This window comes from Puntigrus tetrazona, chromosome 8 (genome assembly GCF_018831695.1).
Source record: "Puntigrus tetrazona isolate hp1 chromosome 8, ASM1883169v1, whole genome shotgun sequence".
In the NCBI taxonomy this organism is placed as follows: domain Eukaryota; kingdom Metazoa; phylum Chordata; class Actinopteri; order Cypriniformes; family Cyprinidae; genus Puntigrus; species Puntigrus tetrazona.
The window spans coordinates 12,430,179-12,455,002 of record NC_056706.1 but is presented as its reverse complement, the minus strand read 5'-3'; the positions used below and the strand labels follow the sequence as shown (position 1 = coordinate 12,455,002).

At 35.9% G+C, this 24,824-nt stretch overlaps 2 protein-coding genes across 4 annotated transcripts; one reads left to right on the top strand and one right to left on the bottom strand.

The window, feature by feature from the left end:
* Positions 1–3,052: 3,052 nt before the first annotated feature.
* Positions 3,053–14,485, bottom strand: slc38a5a (solute carrier family 38 member 5a). Of its 2 annotated transcripts, none has more exons than XM_043246490.1 (16): positions 14,301–14,485; positions 10,060–10,169; positions 9,231–9,315; positions 8,859–8,974; positions 7,307–7,380; positions 7,119–7,211; positions 6,886–6,967; positions 6,528–6,610; positions 6,280–6,338; positions 6,036–6,164; positions 5,855–5,934; positions 5,662–5,762; positions 5,414–5,529; positions 5,168–5,312; positions 4,983–5,086; positions 3,053–4,903 (listed from the first exon to the last, which is right to left on the bottom strand). In XM_043246490.1, the coding sequence occupies exons 2-16, from the start codon at positions 10,122–10,124 to the stop codon at positions 4,802–4,804; spliced, it is 1,434 nt and encodes a 477-aa protein (XP_043102425.1). In that variant the 5' UTR covers positions 10,125–10,169; positions 14,301–14,485; the 3' UTR covers positions 3,053–4,801. The 2 variants fall into 2 exon arrangements, with proteins under 2 accessions (XP_043102425.1, XP_043102426.1); XM_043246491.1 differs by lacking the exon at positions 14,301–14,485 and adding an exon at positions 11,747–14,250.
* A 2,186-nt stretch (positions 14,486–16,671) lies between these two features.
* On the top strand, positions 16,672–24,578 carry stk38a (serine/threonine kinase 38a). Of its 2 annotated transcripts, none has more exons than XM_043246497.1 (14): positions 16,672–16,754; positions 17,825–17,961; positions 18,393–18,444; positions 18,599–18,721; positions 18,933–19,016; positions 19,104–19,227; positions 19,319–19,473; positions 19,648–19,750; positions 20,004–20,065; positions 20,325–20,442; positions 20,522–20,645; positions 20,873–20,968; positions 21,559–21,653; positions 21,759–24,578. In XM_043246497.1, the coding sequence occupies exons 2-14, from the start codon at positions 17,831–17,833 to the stop codon at positions 21,893–21,895; spliced, it is 1,404 nt and encodes a 467-aa protein (XP_043102432.1). In that variant the 5' UTR covers positions 16,672–16,754; positions 17,825–17,830; the 3' UTR covers positions 21,896–24,578. The 2 variants fall into 2 exon arrangements, with proteins under 2 accessions (XP_043102432.1, XP_043102433.1); XM_043246498.1 differs by having other exon boundaries at positions 16,713–16,754; positions 17,786–17,961.
* Positions 24,579–24,824: the final 246 nt, after the last annotated feature.

Here is a 24,824-nt window from a genome sequence, read left to right as displayed (position 1 = left end):
GCTGACGTACATGCAAGGTAAGGAAACACTTTCATATTCTTATAATATGCGTTTATCTTGACCTTATTTGTTCAACAACTCCCAAACAAGCAGCTAGTGCATTGCCTAATTGGGCTCCAAACGCCGATTTCTCATGCAGACAGGGAGCTGATCATAAAGTATGGTTGATCAATTTGGCCTTCTCAAATCATCACGGCTTGCCTTAAATAAAATCTATAGATATACTAAACAGTTCAAGCATATAACACTGCTTAAACGTGAAACGTGCGCTATAAGAATTTGATATGACGGTCTAAAGCGCATTCACTTGCTTTGTATAGTCTTCGGAAATGGTCTATTTTATGTGTGTGCGCTGACAATAACTACATAACGTGATATTATAAAATTAAAGAAAACAAGAGCTCAAAAAAAATTGTCCAATCAGCTTCAAGCAATGTGCATCTCAAATGCAATAAAGCCACTCCCCCAGATACTCCAAATTAAAGGACGCTACGTAGTAAAACATTAAGAATAAGATAAAATCATCAGATTTTTATTTTTTTACTATTATTATTTTACATTATTTATTAAATTATTATCTCCTTTATCCATTACAAAAGCAAGCTTAGTTTAATAGTAATTAATGAGCATCATCAACAGAATCAAGCCTAACAAAAGTCACCTTAGCTGAAATATCCAAAAACCACATTTTCAAAATGCAAATTAAAATGAAAAAGTACCTTTTGTTTGATAAACACAGAGACGTTAACATCATGCAGTTAACATCGATATCCTTCTTACATTTCCACAGAAAGTGTTTAACAGGGTGGAATTTATGAATAGTTTTGAAGGAGATTTCTTTAACCTTGTTGGTAACAAAAAACCTGTGAGGTAACGACCAAACACTTTCCCGCTTAAGGTTTCTAACAAATTTAGACCAACAAGCAACAGAACAGGGTTTGGTAGCAGCCTCTCGTAAAAATAGAAAGACAATAGCTTTGTTATTTTTCCTCAGTGAAAAACAGACTTTACCACATATTGTATCAGATAGATCAACCATGGGAATATTGACCGATTTCACGTCTCTAAATAAAGAAACAATACTAGGATTAATAGCAGAGAGCACAAGTGAGAACTCCTTGGGAGTCACAGGAAAATAAAAATTTACGAGAAACTCATCATAAGTCATAAGATAACCTTGAGCATTAAATAACTGAGAAACTAAAACAATACCCTTATCAAACCAATTTTTCAAACAAAACACTTTTGTACTTATACAGAATACAACGATTGTTCCAAATAAAATAACACTGCAGAGAAAAATTGCACTTGTAAATAATTGTAATAATTGTTAATAATTTTCCAAGCCATCAAAGCTTGAGCACGAAAAGCAGATAGCTTCACTGGCAATTTCTCAATCTTATAATCACACATTAATAAAAAATCTTAAACTGGAATTGGACCAATCAGATATGACACCAAAACGTCACTCCCCAAGTTAAAGGTCACTAGTACTAAAATTGTCTCGTTTTAATGATAATTACTTATTTTAAACAATGTGTTATTTTCTATAAATTATAGAATTTACATTATTATTCATCCATTGCAAGTTTAACAGTTATTATAAATCAATTATTTTAAATGAATGTTAATATATACAGATCGTATATAAGCTATAGATAACACTTTAAAAATGACTGTGAGCTTACATGGTTTGGTTTCAAAACTAATAACTAATAACCTATAACTCTGAATTTGTTCACCTGTCATCATGGTACAGGCCCCTGGCTAGCCAACTAATCCGGCTTCACATAGCATAGCGGGTTTATTTGTTTAAATGTACTTAATTTTCTTATGCTATTTTACTAGTTTTTAATGGTTCATTGTAAGCATTTCATTGAATCATTATAATGAGTTCTAATGTGTCTAATCAGTATTGAGTAAATATAGTGAATAATTTTTTACAGCTTGAGTTTTTTGTTGTTGTTGTTGTTGTTTTCTTTTTTTGGAAATTTTGTTCAGAACTTCTGCCCCCTACCGTATAACAATGAAAACACGGATTCTAGAAGCACAGGTATAGCTCAAACAGTCAAAGTGTGCTTAAAAGTCATTTTAAGTATATTTCTGAGACATACATAAAGCCCATTTCTGAGAAGTACATACAAAATAGACTAACAGTATACTTTCCTATTTTTAGTTTAAAGGAAGCATACTAATACACCTAAATAAATCTCTGTATATGTTTTTTAAATTACGCATTGTATTTTGTGTTTTAGGTTTATGGAAATATCTATCAATTTAACATTAAAATTATCAACACCTGCTCTGTTTCTCATACAGTGTACTGATCAACAATAATAGTAACAAACTAATAACAATGTGCATCATAAATGAAGTAATATTAGAATATATTGCAGCCAGAAGCTTGATTTGCGTGTCATCCCTGGACTGCCCAAGATGATAGAAAGGGGTTTTTGGTACTGCTAGGCTCTTCTCTCCAACTCTCTACAGGCTGGTGAGCTGTTTATTCTTTCCTTTTCTGTAACTTAGAGGTACAGTGCAGTTTATGCCCTTTTGCAAATTAACTCACTTTTCAAAAGTTGCTAAAAGTTGCCAAATAAAGCAGCTCTTTGAAACAACAACAAGACGTTGCTAAGTCGGCCTGACTTTCTCCGAGACGCCAATAGGTGGCGACAAATGCCTGTCTGTGAGCGAGTCGATTACTGTTGCTTTCAACGCTAACAAGCATTTGCATTTATAAAAATGAAAGGAAAGATCGATGATTTTGTTATGGGGTAAACTTGTATAAAAAGAAAAACGTGTGAAATGGTTACAACAAACAGATATTGTGCTAATTGTGTTTCGAGTTTTGAAAATATGACTCATTCATTGGACAAAAGAATGTTAGCAATAGAAAAAACTGTAATCATTTAATGAATCAGAATCATTTAGTCAAACGATTCATATTTTATACTCATTTTGGAATTAAATTACACTAGTCTGTGTTTGTTTTGCAAATACATAACGGATTTTGGCTTTTACAAAATAGTTTTATACAATAAAACCAGCCGTCTTTAGACAATCTTTTAAACTTTATTATTCAGGATCAGTGTGTTCAATAATAAATACATGCATTTCTAAGCATTACCCACTTTATAATGCTACACTTGTTTCTAATTTTTTTTTCAGGCACTTTATTAAAAAAAAAAAAACAATCAAATAGGGGAAAATGTGAATTAAATTAAATTAAAATCTAATAAGCGTCTTACTAATTGATCCGTTAAGTATTAAGTTTAATTTTCACAATTCAAGTCGAATCTGCGCAGAAAAAGACTGTTGAATATGTGCACAGCATACGACAATTAATGAAATGTCTTTTCCATTTCATATACAATATGTACATAAAAGACTATACATAACAACCATACATGCTGACAGTTTTGATAAAGTAGTTGTAATGTCTAGCTGGAAACGAATGAAGTACTGGTCCTTATAAACTCACAGATACTGAAGAGGCATAGTATGACCACAGAACATTTCAGTGAGCTTACTGTAGCTAATGAACTCTGCATACACATCAGTCCTGTGTTATGCTGTAGTGACCCTTTAGAAGAAATAAAATGATCATTCAATGTCCGGTCCATTTGAGGAGTGGAATTCTTTGTCACTGAAACACGTCACCATGTAAGCCACGAATAAATTATTCCAACAACATTTTTCAAGTTCGTTAAAAGTATCCTCATTTTCAAGATGTTCAAAAAGTATTTCCAATCATACAACAAACAAAACGCGACAGACAACGTGACAAACCTCAAGTGTTGTGTGTTTCTGGAATACTAGATAATTAGTATTTAGACTTTTATATTCCTTCTCCTCTCTAAAATAGAGTAAAGAAATGTCATATGACGGTGACAGGAACTGCGCTGACATTTTTGTACTGTAGATTGCATTTCTTTTAAGATGTAACGATACAAAAAATACCAATAAATACATTACTTTCAGGTTCTTCCTCTGACATTGAATTACTCAAACAATGCTGAAAGTCATCACAAAACTGTACACTCTTCCTAATTAAAACATTTGATGAACTGCTTTTAGGAATGTTTTATAATAGAACGGCCTATTATTCATCAAAAATGAAATTAACTGAAATTCACATACAGTGGGGTAAAAGGTTTGAGACCAAAATGAATATGTGGGATTTGAATTCAAAATGAACTGCGGAAATAAAATGTCTAAGGAATAATTTTAGGATAAAAATCGAAAACAAAATATAAACGTATTTGAAGATTCTGATCAAATGAAGTTGTTTGGGGCCATCAGATTTTAAGATTTCACTCGTTGTTATGCTGATGTTGTTTTTAGAATGAAAATCGTGTATTAAAATTGAATTTTCATTAACAAATGATTCTTGGACCCCAAAATACGCACTATGAGCTGTCAAAAATTGCTCTGTGTAGAAGGAGGTAGACTTCAATCTGCATGTTTACAACTTTGGCAATAATTCTCATCTCAGTATCACAAGAAGGTCCATCTGCCAGTCATAACAGCAATACCTTTGTGTGTGAAATCGGCTGTCATTAGAAATTCCATAAATATTATCAAAATGTTCTTGGAGCATCACAGCTCTTTAGAGCATTATTCTTCTTGAATTTAGGTAACTAGCCCTTTTTTATGCTGGACGTACTGAAATTGAGGAGTTAATTTGTTTGATATTTGTACACACTAAATGAAATTGAATCTTGTGCAGAGGTCGCAGGTTCAGGAGTTTCTGTTCTGTATTAGATCTGGTCTTTGAGTGTCTGAATCCAGTTGTTCTCTCTCAGTGGGCACCCGATGTCTTCTTTCCAGTGACCCACTCTATTATGATGAATGTAATGCTCATAATCATGAAGATGAAACCCAGTGTCACAAATGCAATTGCCTGGAAAACATAACAAAAAGTGAGTAAAAAGAAGCCATGGATGTGTGAGAATGAACTCGCGTTCTTGTCTGATTCTCACCAGGATCTTTGGCCGGGATTTCAACGGCTCCTGTTCTTCAGGGACGATGTAAATGTAGAATATTCCCGGAAGAATGAAAATGAGGCTGGGAGCGGACGTGGCACCTTAGAAAAAAAAAACATTCAGCTCGGTTAGTATTTGTATTACGCTCGTGTAAATCCTCATATGTGGCAGATCTGACTTACCGATGAAGCCGAAGATGTCACGAATGTTGGGAACGAAGATGACGAGAAGGTTGACTAAGAAGAGAAGGCATACAGCGATGGAGATGTGACGCGCCCAGTGGAAAGGCTTATCGGGGAAAAGAAGCTGCAAGACGGCACGGCGAATCTAGAGGAGAAACAATGAGGCAACACTGTCAACACTCAGCCAGAACGATTACCAGGAATTATATGCAAGCGATAACTAATCAGCCGGGAAAATTGCATTACCGGGAAAAGGACCACGGGAACGGTCAGTGTCACTGCTATCAGCACGGCCAGCCGAACACACAGCATCAGGGTGTCATTTCTACTGTACATCTTCAGAAGCTCTGAATCCACGGTTCCTGCACATGTGAGGACACACAGTGATTGTTAAAACTATTTAAAATATCCCAAACCTTGAAATTCTGCTACTTTGACCATAATAAATGCCACAGTTCTAGGTATAGTCTGTTTGTTTGTAAGGTTTCTCTTACCGTAGAAGGTGAGGTAGCCAAAGATAGCAGTCAGCAAGTACATGACAAACATGGCCAAAATGGAGATATTAGCAACATTTTGCATGCGTTTTTTGCTTGGACTGAAATAACAAGGAGACAAAAAAAAATATCAGTACAGCAAAAACGATTTTTAAAGCGACGTGAATGATCAAACGTGCAATTCCAGACTTACTTTCTGAGTTCTGTGTAAATGGGTAACACTTCAGGGTGACACACAAAAGCGAAAGCCATAATGGGAATGGTAAAAGCAGTCTGTGATAAAACAATAAAAAACATGAATTCATTCACTGCGATTTAAATGAAGCAAAAAGGACACATGATAATCATTATCTGGTTTCATTTTCATGTCTGACCTCTGAGTTGATAGTTATCATTTTGGCTTCACACGTGTCGCTGGTGGAGTTGTATATGCTTTCATTAAACACAGTTTTGTTATTGCCGTGTTTAACAAAACACTCTGTGACAAACTTCTTGTAGATGACCTAATAAAGACAGATTGAAGAGAAATGCTTTTATTTCTCATAGCTACCTATCAGTCGTTATTAATGTAGACTGGTGTTTTTACACTGTATGCAGGTGGATCGAAAGTGGACTCACAGATATGAGGAAGAATACCATGCAGCTGAGAGAGAAGCCACTGGTGTAGCCCAGGTATCCTAAAATAAATGCATAAATACATAAGAGATGCATCCCAGTTGCATTGATTTCTTTCGCCTCTGAAATTTACAGATCTTTAGTGCAGATGTGTAAACGTTTGATTGCCGTTGATATGAAATATAATGAAATGACAAACGACAGAGACGGAAAACAAAAAAAGAATGGGAGGGAAAGAGGCAGGGACCTACCAAGTCGTTTCATAAATGCCAGGGGAAGAATGATCAAGACGCTAACGATAATGATGAGATACCTCCCATCAACAAACCAGTCACTAACAAAGACAATAAACAGTAAATGTAAATGTTTTGCACAACATGTCATGTCAGAAAGAATGATATGGTTATGAAAAGCAGTCAGAATAGACACTTAAGAGTTGGTTGGACAGAGAGTTTCAAATGTTGGAAAATGAAGTATAGTCGGTTCAAAGTCTATTTCGAATTCGAGAAGGATGCGCATTCACAGCTGACCTTTGATACAATGCTTAATATTTAAATTAGCAACCTTGAAATAGTATAATTCTCACTTATTTTTTTATGAAATACTCACTCTGAGTTATCTGGCATTTCCAGAAGACCGTGGATAACGTGAGGTAACTCTATTTTCACAATGAACAGGTAACTGGACATTGCTGTTGGATCAAAGAAAGAAACACAGTGTTGTAGGGCATTTGTATTCAGTGCTCATATAGCTTTAAGCGGTTATCCCTGCCTTTGCTTCATCAGATATCATGTCTTTTTGACATTGTGAGTAACCACTGAGATGTATACTTTTAATTTTACCTCCAATGTTGTGCAATGTTATAATGCACGCCGCTAAGATTTTCCCAGGTGGACCAAACGCACGGTTCCCGAGCTGTTCATAAGCTCGGATCCCTAAAGACACAAGCAATAAAAATTCGGGATGCATTTTTAACAGAGCGCGGTGTTATCAGGATTGTCTTGGAAATAAAAAAGAAAGTGTTTCTCACCAACCACTCCGGCACTCTTCAGAAGCAGGTGTATGGAGTAGGCAGAGAGAATAGCGATGCATACCAACAGGATTCTGCAAACAGGTGACACATATATTGAAGCAACAGCAGCAAAAAAACTACTTCCTGTGTGGACTGTGAGAATAGTTCACCCAAAATGATTTTCATCTTAATTTAACAACCTCATTTTGTTCCAAAGCAGTATGTCTTTCTGTCTGTGGTGCAGTAAAAATGAAAGTCAAAGAGTTCCAGAAACAAAACTGGAATAGAAAAAAATGAGGCATTTCAATTTTTTTCTTTTCAGGGTCGACAGTCAGGTGTGACACTACACGAGGGTGACTAAATGATGATAGAGTTTTAATTTTTTCAATTTGACTTTCAATTCAATAACATGGCAGCAAAAACTGCAGTTTGATCAGGGATATTATCACCGGTCAACAAGGAGATGACAGAGGAGACACGCAGCTAACCTCTAATCTCATTAATGACGCATTAGACAAGCTGGGGGCGTATTTCCAACCAACAACAACATCGTCAAACACACACACACACACACACACACACACAAAAAGACTCAGTCAATGAAGTGTACTATTAGCTAACACTTCCCCTATTTGCATGTTGCTAAATGTTCTGTTTTGCAGGAACTTATTTTTGTTAATTTTTTAATTTTTGTACAAGTTGCTTGAAAAGCCTGGCTGAGCTAGATGGAGAACGATACAGACGGACAGACAGACAGACAGACAGACAGACGGGCTTTAGTTTGATTACAGATTACAGCAGGATATTTATAACCCTCTCAGGTCTGATCTGTGAGCTAAGCATATCCGTGTGTCACATCATAGACAAACACAGTGACATTTAAGATCCCAAGTGCATGAATAAATCCCTGTCGTTCACAAGGATTTGTTCTATGGAGCGTAATTCTATTCTGTTGGTGTTTTATAGTGTGGCCGAGCACTAGCACTGGGTTTGTAATTAACATGGTATGTCGTGGCAGAGAAACTAAAAGAATGAATTTTCAGCACTGGGTTTCCTCCTCCTCCTCGCAGCAGCCTCGTAGTTACATGATACCTCAACCAAAAAAAAAAAAAAACATGCAAATATTTGAGTTTGTATTGACATAGCATTCATTAGGTTGGTTGTGAAGGGCACATGTACGTGACAGAGGCACGCTGGAGTATGGCTATATGCCTACAGTTAAATGTAGATGGACACAAAGAAGCCTTAATGCTCAGTCAGACATGCACATGGAGCAAGCACATTCCCTCCATACTAACTGAAGCTAATGAATGAAATGCGAGACTTATTCCACTTCTTTGGAACCTGAAATGCTGTGTTTACATTTAAAACTACAAACACGTTCCAGAAAGGGCTCTGCAATTTACACGCAGCACTTTTTTTTTATGACATAAAAGAAACACTAGAACTCATTTTTACTATCATCACACCTTCAATAGCCTTTTTTAAAATTAATTAATTTATAGCATTAATTATGCTATAAATCAGCCTAAAAGTAAAAGCTTGATTGGAAGTGTATAGCTTGACTTACACAAAAGGGATGATTCCGGTGTTGGCCATGGCATAAGCCAGTCCCAGAATCCCACTGCCCATAATGGCGTTACTGAGGTTGAAAATAGACATTCCGAAAGAAGTCTTTCCTTCGAACTGCAAGAAAATGTGAACGGTGAATTAGTCATAAATTGTATATCTAATGATTTTAACCTAAATAGTAGATTCACTTTTATCTGTGTATTAACTCCACAAACCATTATTAGGACAGAGTAGTTCTTGTTACTGTTACACTTTATACTTAACTGTAATATTGAGTGTTTGTTTGTGTTTCACATCATTCTAATCAGTTTCTCCCAGCATTTTTTACAACAAGTTTGTGTGAAGGAATTTCTGAAATCTGGATACTCACATCTGTAAACTGAGTCTCTATCTTTCCATTGCTCTTATTGGGGAGGAAGGTATCACCATCTGTCAAGTTTTCAAGGGCATCAAATCTGTGAAATATAAGAAAAATGATGCAATATATCTATATTTATCTATAATTTTTTTTTTTTGCAAAATAACAATGATACATTTTACCTGCTGTGTTTTAAGCTCTATTACATACCGATTTAGAAATGTTTTTTAAAAAAATGCACTGGATCTTTACTTTTTGCCTTTTTAGAATGTGAGGACCTTTAAGATATAATATTTATTTTTTAATAAATGACTTTAAAACAGTTGATGCAACAGTTTCATTTTATTATTGTTAAGTTAATTTAACTGTTAATAAAGCCAAATTAAAATTAAAAAAGGTGAAATAATAGGTTGAAGCACTAAAATAACTAACTTTAAAAAGGTTATTGCAACTTTTTATCTCACAATTCTGACTTTATTTCTCAGAATTGCGTGATACCAACTCAGAATTCTTCCTTTTTTTCCACATAATTGTGAGATATAAACTCTCAGTTGCCAAGGTTATTTAAATTAATTTAGGTAATTTAAAAGATTAATAAAAATACTGACTTGGTATAATATATATAAAAAACATATGTGTATGAAATAGCATTATTGGTTAAATTAACATGTAAGTGAAACTGACAGAAGGTCTGATTTCATGAAAGGCTATTAACACCTGCGTTTCAGATCCCTATCTTTCAAAACAAAGCTTTGCTTTAAGCAGAAAAGGCTACAAACTAATAGATATGTCATGTAAAATTGAACTTTTAAAACTTTTTTGTGTTGATATTGAAACATACCCATTCTCAAGACTTCTGTCAGGGCTGAGATCATAGTGACCGTTTGATGCTTTCTGTAGTTCCATTTTAAACTGTACAAAACTTAACAATCCAGCAAAGAACACCACAATCTGAAACACAGAAAAAGGTTCTAGAATAAATGATCATTTTACTAAACTGAAATCATTGTGAAACATGAGTGCTTTGCTGAAAAATCTGGAAAATAAATTGCTCAGATACATGCTCGGATCTGCTTGAGCAATGCAATCGATCACTCGTAACAGGGACAATCACTTGTTACATCTTCATGATGTGCAACAGGACCAAAACCTTCATGTGAACAATATCAAGGTCGAGGGGAAGGCAGGGGAAAAGGAATAAAAAGCATTAATGCATGCATGCAAAAAAAAACACTTAATGGAAAGATTAGCCTTGATAGAAAACAGCTGTGTGTGTATTTCCCCCCTTCATCATTAAATTCAGGCTGGTAGGTTAGTTGTTGCAGTACTCTGAAGCTCTGTGTTTGTAAAGGTTGTTTACAGTAAAACTACAGTATAATTGTAATGTGTGGCAGGTTTTTCCACACAGGTTTCCTGTACATGATTGCCATTGGTCAGGTGAATGGACAACTCTAACCTCCAGATTATTATTTTTAAGTGTTTAGTGTTCAGTTGGTCGGGATGCTTAACCAGGAGGTCAAGGTTTTACTGGTTAGCGCGGCCCTATGGTAACATCTATCTTGAAGTATTACAGGCCCATCGATCAACTAATTAACAATTAAAAAATGCAATCAAGTACATAATATGTGATTAAGTGCATTACATGATTTAAAATGTAAAGTAAAACTTCTAATTTGACAAAGTGCACTTTTCTTACAAGTGAAAACTATTTGAAGTATACTAAAGTGGACACTTTTTAGAGCTAATTAGGCATGAATCTAGTGGACATATCATGTGAGCCGTGTGTTAAGCCGATAATTGTATATGTATATCATATAGGCATCTTTTAGTACAAATAGCATGGCTGATGCAACTTCTTCAACTTCAAAAATCTGCCAGTTCTTGTAGGTCAGGAAATACTTAAGTCTTAATCTGTCGTTCAGGATGCTGGCAGTAGCCTTATTAGGGAAAACGTCTGTGTTCATTCAGCTTCTCTGTATTCATGCTTTATTTGGGTTTTGACACAGAATTCCCTGAATACTTCAAGTCTTACCAAAAGCTTGGCACAGAACCTCAGTCTTTAATGGTCAGGTTACTAACAAAATGAACATGTGGATGTAAAATATCAGAACTTTATTTCGCTTTAGAGCCACAAATTAAATAACGCTCCACATTTAAGACCTCATCACAGTCTGTACAGTCTTCTTAAAGTCAAAGCAAGACGAGATATACAGTTCATCTGAAGAGTACTTTAACAGCGTTCCATCATCCCTAATGTAAAACATGTCTGTGGAAAAGAGTAGATGTAAAAGTGACTTTTGACAAATCATCAACTCACTGCCAAAATGAACAACTGATGTTAAATAAAGCATGAAGTGAATAAAACATCTCATGTTAACTGTAAAAGAAGGGAAGTTAATTCTGTGAAGCAAGTCTTGGTCACGTGCCTTTTGTCTGATGCAAGACTTTATCTGTATTGGAACAGAACAAACCTCCCTACACACCCATATTCAAACACACGCTTGCATTGATGTTGAGAAAGTACTCACCACTGTGGGATGAAGAGAAACCTTGTGAAAATTGTGAAAGCCTCAAAAGTGTATCTACGTGGTGCCCTGAGGTCAGACAGTCCTCATTCATTCGTTTGTTTCTGTGTTGCCTTAGTGAAGCTTGTGTGAGAACGCGTTCACATTCAGAGCTCACCTGTGTCTTGAGATGGGGGAGGGAAGAGATTACCTCCTGGGTGGAGGAGTGGACATGCGTCTATGTTTAGAGATGCCCTGGCCTGATGCCACGATCTTAACACTCATACTTTAAAAATAGTGAAGCAGCAGAGTTCATTTTTGTGTGAATTAGCAGAGGGTTTTTTTTATGTAAGGCGTATGTTTATCAATGAGGCAGAAAAAAGACATTCGGGCAGTGAAACGCATTGGAAATGTTTACAAATTTGGATGATTGTTTAAATTAGGTGATGTGTAAAGTTGGGTAAGGGGTTATAAAGTATTTGGGAGAAGGCAGGGGATTGTGGGTAAGTGTGTGTGTGTGTGTGTTGTGGTAAGTAATGGGATTAGAAGATCAGTGCTTTTTTAAGGGTAACTGCAAGGCATGCAAGACCTGGAAAAACACCATTAGACACTATACACTATGTACCTACACTATTGAAGTAAATTCTCAAACAGTTTTCTCTGCTGTAGGTTTTATAAACCAAGACAGATGTGTTTTTTAATGTTTCGTTTCCTGAATAATTAAGACATGTTTGTCTAACGAAAGCGTGTGAAGATTAATTAAATCTTTAAGCAATTCAGATTTTTTTAAAGCTATAAGTTATATTCTACATCGGCTATCAAGAGACTGTTTACCAAAAAAGAGACATATACATAAACATAGTCTTTGCTTATACAAGGCAACTCCTTGTGTATTTATTTGACATTTTTAAGAGCCTCCCTATTTGTTTCTCGTTACTTTTTATTGTATAATAGGCTACTTACAATAAAATCATGATCCATGTCAGGGTATGAATATTTGGCAGGTCAGGTGTAACCATTGGTTTGGTGGGAAATGAAATGATAATTATAATGTCAATAATAATAAGTATTATTGACTTTGTTATTTTATTTATTCTTGCTCAATATTTGTTTTTGTTTCAAAATGTTTCATTTTAAACTTAATAGAATGTAATAATTCATTTGCGAAAGCAAGCATATTCACAGTGATTCACACCGTCATGTCAATAGACTAATGGAATGTATTTAATGTTAGAAATGCTTGATTGGGTGTCATGTTGATACTGTGGTTTCAAAGACATGCTAAATACAGCTGCTGTATTAAAGGCCAGGAATCTTCACCGAGACTACACACCTTGTAGCAAAAGTCGTAATCCTCACACACACACACACACACACACACACGCGCACACACACACACACACACACACACACACACACACACTGAAGGCATTATGCCAGTGTTTTCAGACACGTGGCCATTTGGTCACAAGTGTTTACTTTTAGCTATAATAAAAAGATTGCTATTAAAGATGTTGTGTTTATCGTCATCAAACCGGATGTTCACACACAAAGACTAGTGTCTTGACAGGAACTGACATATATCTCTCACAGCAAGCTATTGTTAAAATGCCTTGTGGGTAAAACAAAGCTTCACACAGGACTCAAAACACTAAATGTTATAAAGTCTAATGGCCTTCTATGCTTGCTATATTGGAAGAAACCTAATCTATTGTTATTTTCTGGCCACTTGCCTAAGACATGTCAAGTTCTGACAAGTTTAGTTGAACAATATCAGTGATCCAATTCAAGATAAACTCTGGGATATCTCACAAGAACAGACCCTTCAAGAAATTCCTCTGTCAGAATTCACTGAAACGATATAACCGTCATGAAGTACCATTACGTACTGCTGACGTTAAACACCTTTCTGGAACTGAAATCTTATAGGCATGGCACATGTTCAACAAGTCGAATGGCTTTTGAAGCTCTGAATGTATGTCAGATTTAACCACTGCATAGTGGAAAGGTGGTGGATTGTATAATATTTGGTCTTCTTCCATCACTTCAAACTCTATTCACCCCACATCCTGTCTACATTACGTGTGAATCCAGTGAATGTGACGCGTGTTACTATTCGAGTATGAGAGCGAGAAAATGCTTAATGATAAATGTCAATTCATAATCCGTATCAATCAAGTGGCACTGTAAATGAGGGAAATTAAAATTGAAGTCATTTCCAGAATCTAGATATACTGTAAGTGCATGTTAGTCCTTACAACAGCAGCCATTGCAATACGGTATGAGAAATATACAATAATTCTACTGTGATTATATGGAAAAACAGTGTAGGAGAAACAAATAAGTACAGACAATTGTGTGATTGTTCTCTGAGCTGTTTCTCTGATGATTTATTTCAGCTAGATGCCATGTGGCACGTGGCCTTTCTATTAACTTTTCAGAGAAGACCTCATGAATGATGCTAACAATTAATCAAGAAACGAATGAATTATTAACAAGTGACTCTATATAAAGAAACAACTACGTTGTTTGTACTGACATACCGTTGAGAGAATATTTGAGATATTAGTTTTCTTACCTTTTGATAATTTAATTAACAATCTTCAATGTAGAGAACAAAAAGGTCCTCAAGCATATATATAAAAAATAAAAAATATGGTTTGATACTCCTAGATGGTTCTTGAGTATGTCATCTAATACAGACGGATTGAATGAAAGGAAGAATGTTAAAGAGAGAAACGTGGTAGCATTCAGAAAGGGAAGTTTTAAGCTCCACCCTTTCGATTGTAAAAAAAAAAAAGAGCGGGACTTCCAGTTTGTTCAGCCCCCTTTCTCAAGTCAGATAACTATGAATCTCACTTCTCTTTTTTTCCGATTGCACATATCTACAGCATCGTCCTAAGAAGTGAGCTAAATCAGATAGTACCTCATTATGAGCACGTTTGATTTTTGATTGAAAGAAAAAATGGGTTAAAGTTTTGGTTTTAGAAACCTTTAAAAAAGCATGAAAAACTGAATCAGAATTCAGTTAAAAAACATTAAAGCCATTTCCTCAGTTTAATTAGCGGCACCATCGAGCAAAGTGAACTTTTTTCACATTTTATACTCACTGCTCACACTATTTCTAGTATAGAATAATGCATAAATATGTGAATTTGGACACACCTCGGCTGTTGCTGTTTTACAGTTTTGGCTTTGTAAGGCAGAACAGCAAAGGAATGCCGCCCTTCTGGCCATTTCAGGGGAGCTCATTTACTTTACATTTAGCACACAAACAGTAGGGCTGTAGACGAGACAGTCCCTCAAGGAAACCGTGTTTAAAAAGGCTCTCTGTGCTTTTCAGGACCTCTTTAAGGCCCTTAAAGGAATAGTTTATTCAAAAATTCGGTCTTAGAATTCTTACCCTCAAGTTATTCCAAAAACTTTGTTCTGCTGAACACAAAAGAAAGATATTTTGAAGAAAGTTTGTTTTGGATCATCATGGTATTTTTGACTTCCATAATATTTTTTTCTACTATGGAAGTCAGTGGTGACCTAAAACAACCTGGTTACAAACTTTCTTTAATGTATGTTCCTTTGTGTTTGGAAGAACAAAGAAATTCCAACACATTAGGAACTACTCGAGCGTGACTGAATTTTCATTTTTGTGAACTAACTAGTCAGAATCCCACAAAGCACCTCTTCGTTAATTTGTCTTTCGAGCTATTATGCCTTTTAAAAGTGTTTTATGGGTATCATGCCTCAGAGTTCTTCAGGCAGAAAAAGGAGATATTTTAATTCTCCCACACAGTCCTTAAGCTGTCATTTAACATGGACATATAAAAATGAGTGTTATAGTGTGATCCAGGTTCCCTTTTAAAACTAGAAGTCTCAAATCCTAATTATTTATTTAATTTGCTTGGCATGTTATATTTGCTAAAAGCAGAATGCTCTCATAGGCATAATAAGAAACATGCATCTAATATTAAAATGTAAATGCAATGTGCCATACTGGTAGACTTTTACAAAATCTGTCACTGTGGTAGCTACCCTATTAAAACATTTGGGTACTGATATGCACATATCTGAAATGTAAAATGATGAGTACATACTTATGTTCTGTTATATTTCAACGCAGGTATTAATATTTACCTTCAGGTTACTAATGTACTAACTCTTGAAATGTACCTTTTGAAAGGGCACCACCAAAGCTTTTTTACCTTTTTTCTGAGAGTGTGAAGTTCAGCTGCCCGGGTGTGTGATGAACTGTCATTATGACTGTCCATTATGACAAAATGACTGTCATTATGTTCTGCTCACGAGCACGGATTTGGATTTATGATCCAGAGTCCCTACTTCTTTGTAAAACAGCGCCCTCGGATGGTGATTTCTAACCGAACAGCTGTCACACTTAATTGTTTTTTTAAACACATAGCACTTCTAACATTTGTATGTGATTATTTTTTTTGTGATTAATGATTTATATTTATTGTCACTGTTTAATTCTGCTTTATATTTATTTTGCTGTTTAAATCGATCTATAATTGCTTTTGTACATTTTATTGTTTCATTATATTTTCAAAAATACCTCTTAATAATAATACATTTTACAAAGAAATATTTAGTATTACAATTGTGTCCCTTATATAAAAACAAACAAACAAACAAACAAACAAACAAACAAAAACCATAATTTTTTCTTTGCTTTTATTCTTTGACCATATAAACAGAACATTTGTTGTTTTTATTTTAGTCACAAAATTGGTTTTACATTTTAGTAATGAATATCAGTAAAATATATCAGTGTGCAGGCATACCCGAATTAGTTTTTTTCTATAAAAATGTACGGATGAAATGAAGGATAATTGTTTTCAGAACGTCAGTAACTCAAAGAAAGCTTGATAAAATTCATCCAATTTTAGAAAATGATATTAAACACGGCAGAAACGGGACTTTTGTTTTGTTCCCTTTTCCACTCGAGCACAAACCCGGAAGAAGGAAATAATGTCCGTCGTCGTCCACTAGCTCGAGTCAGTTTGAGGTCGAGTGGAAGGTAAGCAAACAAGTATTATTTCAACAAACAAGTAGTTTACAAGTAAAGAATGGTTTGTTTTCGGTAGTTGTTTATACTTTGCGCAAGTCGCTTGAGCTCTTATTGTAAATTAAGCTGGATCTCAAGCCTTTCACACTTTGCAGACTCAGACGAGTCTGAACAGACAGTGAACGCTAGCGGCTGCTGCTAGCAGACTGACAGTCTTACTAACTGACAATAGTGCTCGTTTAAACTTTCTCTTTAGCCCTGCAATTATTACAATTAAAACAAATTATTAGCCTTGAATTTGTTGGTAAAACCGCTTATATGTTAAACAAACAAACTTGCTGAAAGCGGTGGTTTGCACTGACTAACTTAAGTGTGCGTGTTTAACGTCACGGTGTTTGTTTGGGTTTTTTTTCTTCCTTTTTTTTCTGCCAGTCGTGTTTCTCACTAATGGACTTTATTAATATTACGTGTTGTTCATCAGATGGCATGGTTAATGCCCATATGATTTTCGTTTTCGTTGGTTTCATTTCGTTTTATTAGTCAGACGATTTATTCGGAGTAGAATTCCCCTCGCCGTCTGCAAACGCGTCTCCTCCAGACCTCAGTCTCCGTGACATCAGCTGTGGAAGTTGAGTCAGACGACAAATTTAGCGTTTGTTTGAATTTCCAAACGGAGCAACGCCAAATGTCCGCCTTTAGTCGGTATTTAATGCTTGTTTTGGCCCCGGCGCAACAAAGGGCCAGTCAGACCTTGCATGCGTAGTTTCTGGGAAGTGGAGGGTTGAGTGTTAAAGAAGTGTGGCTTGCAGTGTAAATGCTGCAGCTAGTGTTAAATGCTGCCTTTCACTAAATGCCTCCACAAGAATCCCCTGGGAATCTGGTAATAGAAAGAATGGTAGTATTTGGGGGGTCTGACAATTACAAACCCCTCTGATAGATTAAACAGGGAATCATTGTATCTAACCATATCTTGTTCAGAGCTCCGGTGCGCAAAGACAACCGAGTCTATTTTGTATGCTTTTTGGAGTTACAAACTTGTCTAGTTTTGTCCTTTCCGATGCCACGTGGGTTGACCTGTCCAGATAACCATGGCGATGACAAGTCAGACGTCCTGCTCTTCGATGAGCAACCACACCAAGGAACGGGTCACCATGGCCAAAGTGACGCTGGAGAATTTTTATAGCAACCTGATATCGCAGCATGAGGAAAGGGAAATGAGGTGAGAAGCAAAAAGTCAAGACGTCTTTTAGTGATATTTCTAGGTATAGACTTTTCCATTTTATCCAGGAAATAGACCATGTATTGGTTAAAATAAGTATGGAATATTTAGGATTTCTCCAATATTTTCTCTAATGTAGTTTTGAAACTTTTTCTAGCGAACAGGTAAGGCAAGTCCAAATGAATCACTAAGCATTTGTGATGCATGTAATTCTTCACATACTGTAGGTTTGACTATCTGACTATCTGTCGCTATCACCCATTGTTTCTTTAAGAACCTCCCTAATTCCAGGGGCCCTTTTAGACGGCCTGTTCCGTCCCCAATGATGTCAGCCCTGAGGACCACACCTTACACTGGATTGATGAAGCAGTTCTGCCTCTTGGTGCTAGTGTTTCATCACGTGTCTAAAAGTTATCTTTTATTTGTTACAGGCAGCAGAAATTGGAGAAGGTCATGGATCAGGAGGGGCTAGGTGATGAAGAGGTGAGGTTTTTTTTTTTTTTTTTCTGAAAATATTTCCTTGATTACATTTACAAATGTCTTAATACTTTTTTTGTTGTTTAACATAAAATTACATTCTGAACTTCTGTGTTTTAATGCCATTGTTGTTTGTATTCGGCTTTTTGTGGTCGTGCAGAAGCGTCTTCGGCGGTCTGAGCATGCTAGGAAAGAGACCGAGTTTCTTCGTCTCAAACGAACACGGCTTGGATTGGAGGACTTTGAGTCGCTCAAAGTGATTGGCAGAGGAGCTTTCGGAGAGGTATGAGTTTCTTTCTGTTAAAGACCTCATGAATAAAAAAAAAATGCTGCTTTTAGCATGTATGTTTTTGTGTATGTACACTCTTTTTCAATAATAATAGCAAAAACCGTTATATTGTAATGTACAATTTTGGTCACTGTAAAAGCCTCAACGGATTGGTAGTGTATTTTGTGATATTTCATCAAATTAAAAAACCCTTTTATTTCTTTAGGTTCGGTTAGTTCAGAAGAAGGACACAGGACATGTTTATGCCATGAAAATCTTGCGTAAAGCTGATATGCTTGAGAAAGAGCAGGTAAGTCTTCACTGATGGAGTCGAGGATGTCCACACATGACATCTATGGTTCCTGCTTTGTTAACAGGTATCTGTTTTTTGTTCAAGGTGGGCCATATTCGAGCAGAAAGGGACATCCTTGTGGAAGCAGACAGTCTGTGGGTGGTGAAGATGTTCTACAGCTTTCAGGATAAGATGAACCTCTACCTCATCATGGAGTTTCTGCCTGGAGGTGAGTGCAGGATGTTAAATCCTTTACCGTAAAAAAGATGGTAGTAAAGCCACAAAGGATGACTGATATATCCATCCGTGTGTTTGCCCAGGTGATATGATGACTCTACTGATGAAGAAAGACACTTTAACAGAGGAAGCCACACAGTTTTATATTGCAGAGACTGTGCTGGCTATTGACTCTATTCACCAGCTGGGCTTCATCCACAGAGACATCAAACCAGACAATCTCCTGCTGGACTCGAGGGTAAAAACATTTTTGATGGAAGACATTATTCTGATTAATTTAGGCATTTGTCACAATGTTAAATTGTTAATAGCAATATCAGTACCAGATAAATTTGACTTGGTACTACTGATATTGTATACGGACTATCATTCCATTTATATTCACACTCACAACATCGTTTTACTCCTTCAGGGCCACGTGAAGTTGTCTGATTTTGGTTTATGCACTGGTTTGAAGAAAGCTCACCGCACAGAGTTCTACAGAAACCTTAATCACAGTCTTCCCAGCGACTTCAGTAAGACTTAGCACCATCTATAACTGCTGTCTTCAGAATCACATAATCATTCTAATGCATTGATGGAGTTTTTTTTATTATCAGTATTGCTTTTATTTGAAGTCAGATTTGTAAAAATGATAAATGTCTTTTCAGCAGTTTAAAAACTATGTATACTTGCTTAGTGAATTGTAGATTAAATAATTAGGGGGCTGGATGGATGATTCTGTGCCCAGTAATTTTTTATTTTTTTATTTATTTATTTTTTCTTCAGCTTTCCAGAATATGAACTCAAAGAGGAAAGCAGAAACATGGAAACGAAACAGGAGACAGTTGGTAAGAGTTTCCTCTTGACCCAATACTGTTCTACACACAGTGGGTGGGTACCAATTGATCCAGTGTTTTTAGGAAGTCATTGTGAAATTAACGTGTTCTTAATATGGTAGTTGATGTTTGTAGAAGTACCATAGAAGGGTTACAATGTGCTCTTGTGTAATCCATTTGATCTCGGTGGTGTTTTTTTTTTTTTTTTTTTTTGTTGCATCAGAAGTGAAAAAAAAAATTCTATTTGACTTAATTTCTTTTTCTTTTTCAGGCCTTCTCCACTGTTGGAACCCCTGACTACATCGCTCCAGAAGTGTTTATGCAAAATGGTTATAACAAGCTATGTGATTGGTGGAGTTTGGGTGTCATTATGTATGAAATGCTCATAGGTGAGTTGATTTTTGGTTACTAAATAAAATGTTTATTTTAATAATGTTTATGGCTAAAGTGTTTGTGGGTGTTTTTCAGGTTACCCTCCATTTTGCTCTGAGACGCCTCAGGAAACTTACAGGAAAGTGATGAACTGGCGGGAAACTTTGACATTTCCACCCGAGGTCCCAATTTCAGAAAAGGCCAAGGATATGATTCTCAGGTTTAGCTTTCTTGTTGGTTACCACCCCCACCTCTTTTCATAATTTTCTTTCATCTTTTTTGTTGTGATTTTTATCTCATTATTTTGTACTCTATCTTAGCTGTATCTCTTATCTCAACCGAGTGCATTTTGCTTTCTATACTGCTAACCTACGTGCATTATTTTAAGCAGTCTTTTTTTTTTTTTTTTTGTGTGTGTTCACATAATGTTTTGTTGATTTCCACCAGGTTCTGCTGTGAGAGTGAACACAGGATTGGAGCCACTGGAGTGGAGGAGATCAAAACTAACCCTTTCTTTGAGGGAGTGGACTATGACCATATCAGGTAATCTGTCATCACACACAGATTAAACTGGTATTAAGTAATGACATTTTACTATTCTTACTTGGATTACTAATGCATAATATCTTTTGTGTTGTAATTATAAATATTTTGAACAGTTATATGCCACATTTTCAGATTATCTCTTTTAATTTGTCCTATGACAGTGTCACATTGAATGTTTTATTCAGCACGTGTTCAGTTATTTCAGGATTTTTTTTTTTTTTTTTTTAATTTCAAATTTAATCCAGTGAAAATGTCTTTGGTCAGATAATCATTTAGAAATAAAACAATAATTTTGGGGCTAGCGTTAAAAGAATAGTCATCCAAAGATGAAAATTCTGTCATCTTTTACTGTGAGATACATTTTTCAGTGCACTGTGCTCTTTATATCTGTGTAGTCTGTAATTAATTCTATGCCTGACGTTTGCACATTAAACACATTTATGCTGTTATTCAAATGTTTAAGAATAATAAGATTGTCTTTTAAAAGTCTCTTCTCACCAACGCTGCATTTATTTTCGTCTTGAATATGATATGATCTTTCATAAATCATTTCAATATGCTAATTTGCTGCTCAATTTTTCCCCTAGGGAGAGACCAGCGGCTATTCCAATTGAGATCAAAAGCATTGACGACACCTCCAACTTTGACGAGTTTCCTGATTCGGACATCCTCCAACCTTCAGGTTTGTTTTTAGTTAGTTGTAACGGTTTCTAAAATACATGACTTTTTTTTTTTTGTTGCTTTTATGTATTTAAAAACATCTTATTCTCACTCTCTTTCTGTAAAGTCGCCCCTGTGTCCAATCACACCGAGGCAGATCTGAAGAGCAAAGACTGGGTGTTCATCAACTACACCTACAAGCGCTTTGAGGGGCTGACCGCACGAGGAGGCATCCCGTCATACATGAAAACTGGGAAAAGATAGGCTTCGATAGGATTTAATAACTTGCTGCACTCTTTCAATGGTTGTTTTTCCATAAGGAGACATTCTCCATTGCTCCTCCTCGCATCTGAAGGATCTTACATCACCCGTGTCCTGTTTTGATTCACCCATTTATGGATGTGAACTCCACCCGTACTCGATCCATAGAAAGAAATCTTCAAAGTTTTATCCAAGGGCTTCTTTTTCTTTAACACCCTGAATGTGCTCATTTTATTCCTGAGCTTTTCCTTTTTTTTTTTTGCTTTTGAGGCAATCATCTTTTAGGTTGCCAGATTTTGTACATTTTGGAATGGAGATATTTTAGTACTCTGACACCGGTAACAAAAAAAAGGGCTTGGACACAAGCTAGTTAAACCTCCTGCACCCATAATTGATTTTAATCGCATTAGCAGAGGGGGATCATTCATTTGCTTTTTCCAAGTACTAGCATTTGTTGTCGCAGCACATCTGCTGTACATATCTGAAAGACTGAAGAAGACTCCATTTTATGCAATAAGATGGATGCTTTGAAAATCCATACTTTTTTCCCGTTTTTGGATCTTTTTTGCTTGTTGCGCTCACCATGCAAGATCTCAGCGACGTTGGGAAAACATGGGGCTTAGTAAGTCAGTCTGGTCTGAATGTGATTCGCACAGTTGCAGATGTTGCCTTACATTCGGATCCTTCTTATATACCAGCAGAAACATCGTGAATGCATTTGCCAATCAAACCAAATTGTTCATCAACGTACCAGGAAACTTTACCAGCTGATGTCAAAGACCAAGCAAACTCTAGCAAACGGAACAGCGTTTGTTTGTTTTTTTTATTTAATAGGTAGTTTTAGCCACTGACTGATTCAGAAGTTGCTTGGTGCTAATGCTGTTGTTTTTCTTAATAAAGGGGCTTATTGCTGATGTCTGGCGAACAAAGCCACGTTTTTTTCATCTTGAGAACAACACTATTCAGGGATTTGAATTTGATTGAGTCTTCCATTTTAATATGGGGATGAAATGTTCAATGCAACATTTTTATATTACCAAAGAGGCACCGTGTTTGATTGGCTTTATGGGCTTGACTCTCGATGTTGTTTGGTCAAGGATGCTTTGGCTTTCATACAGCATTAATTATACTTGTTATAAGATGTTAATGTGTAAACTTGTAGCAGAATATTCATTCCATAATGGTTCCAGTTAGTCTGCGTTTTTTGGAAGCTGCTTATATCAGCATGTTACTAGTGATGGCTGACTTTGTAGAAATCATACAAATTTGCAAGTATGATTTCAGAAGTGTGTGAGGTTCCAGACAGCGAATAATTATGATAGGGAGTCATATTTCTACAATCAGGACCCAGGTGTCTTTTTTTTCTGTGACCAAATTGAATGTATCTTGAAGATTAAAAGAGGCTTCTAGAAGTTTCATTTAGGATTGGCTGCCCTGGAATGATCTGAGATTCATCTAAATGCTTGAATGATATGATTTGGTGACTACACGGCATGAAAAAGGTTTTGTATGTGGAACTGCTTGTTAGATCTCAAGCTGAACAGCTGTTGAACACAATATACTGCTAGAGAAATATTATATCAAAAAAACAGATTACTGTATCCCAGAATGCTACGAATAGAAGTAGCATGAAATCATGATTGAATTGTGTGTTTGTTTTCCTTAGAGCATTATGTGACCGTCTTAGGTCTGGATGTGTATTATTATTATTATTATTATTATTATTTTTAATATATAATAGTGGCTGGAGATTTTCATGCTGTCTGAGAGTCGCCCTGTTGCATGTTTTTGTGTGCTGGACAAGTCAAAAGAGCTATGAATGAGTTTGAGAATTTGTATTTTTATTTTCTTTGTGCTGCTTTGTTTGTTTCAGTTATTCTGCTATCATTGAATGGGGATGTGTGAAGGTGATTTCATGGTTATCGCTTATGAAAGATGGCTTGATGAAATTATACACTGTCTACAAGAAGCAGATCACAGGCTGGGCTGCTTTGTATCTCCTGTTGCTGTATCTCACATGCTGAAAATGATCGTGAAACCAGTGTGTCATAATGGTAGTGTCTGTTTTAAAATCTCACCTATTTTTCAAGGTTTCTTGCTTGCATCTTTGACAATGTGAGGATATTCTCTTTGAATGAGAAAAAGGACTTCTTTTTTTTTTTCTTCTCAAAGATTAACAATGCACCTTCTGCTAGTTGCAATGTATATTTAAAATACACGCACGCACGCGCGTCGAGTTGTTAAATACACACTGAATGACTGTTGTGTTGTTTGCCTGTAACATTTTTTTCACCTAACCAGATGTAGACTAGATTTTTGGGGTCTATATATACTTAGAGTTAAAGAAATAATTACACCAACGTGTATAAAAGTTCATTGACACTGGCACTAAAGTGCTCACAAACTACGGCTGCGGGAGATCTCCGATGTTTTGCTGATGGAACAGCACTCCTGCTTCTGAATGGTTTTGAACACGGTTCCAGTTTTCACTGATGTCACATTCTGCTGTGGGAGGTGGACATTTGTCCTCTCTCTGCCTTAAGTTTGAGTTGTAGAGTGTTTGTGGATTTTTCCTGCGCTCACAGAGCACCTTTCACTGGTTTTTGTTTGATAGAGAGTTTGTTTTTAAGGTGTGGGCACACTTTGACCTGTTTAACGTCCTGAATAAAATACCAGTTCATTTAAATGAGTGTGAGGCTCTTCTGTTCCTCTTAAATAGGAACATTTTTTTTTCCTTAAAACATATATTATGCCTTTCAAAATGTAACAATTTTAAAGTCCCCTCAACAGTTGCTGTTTTTATTTTTTTATACTTTAAATTGAAGGACATACCATGCTTAATGTATTTTAATGGAAAAATCAAAAGGTTTTTTTTTTTGGTTAACTAAATTATCACATGCTGTTATAAAGCATGTAAAGTAGGGTTGCTATA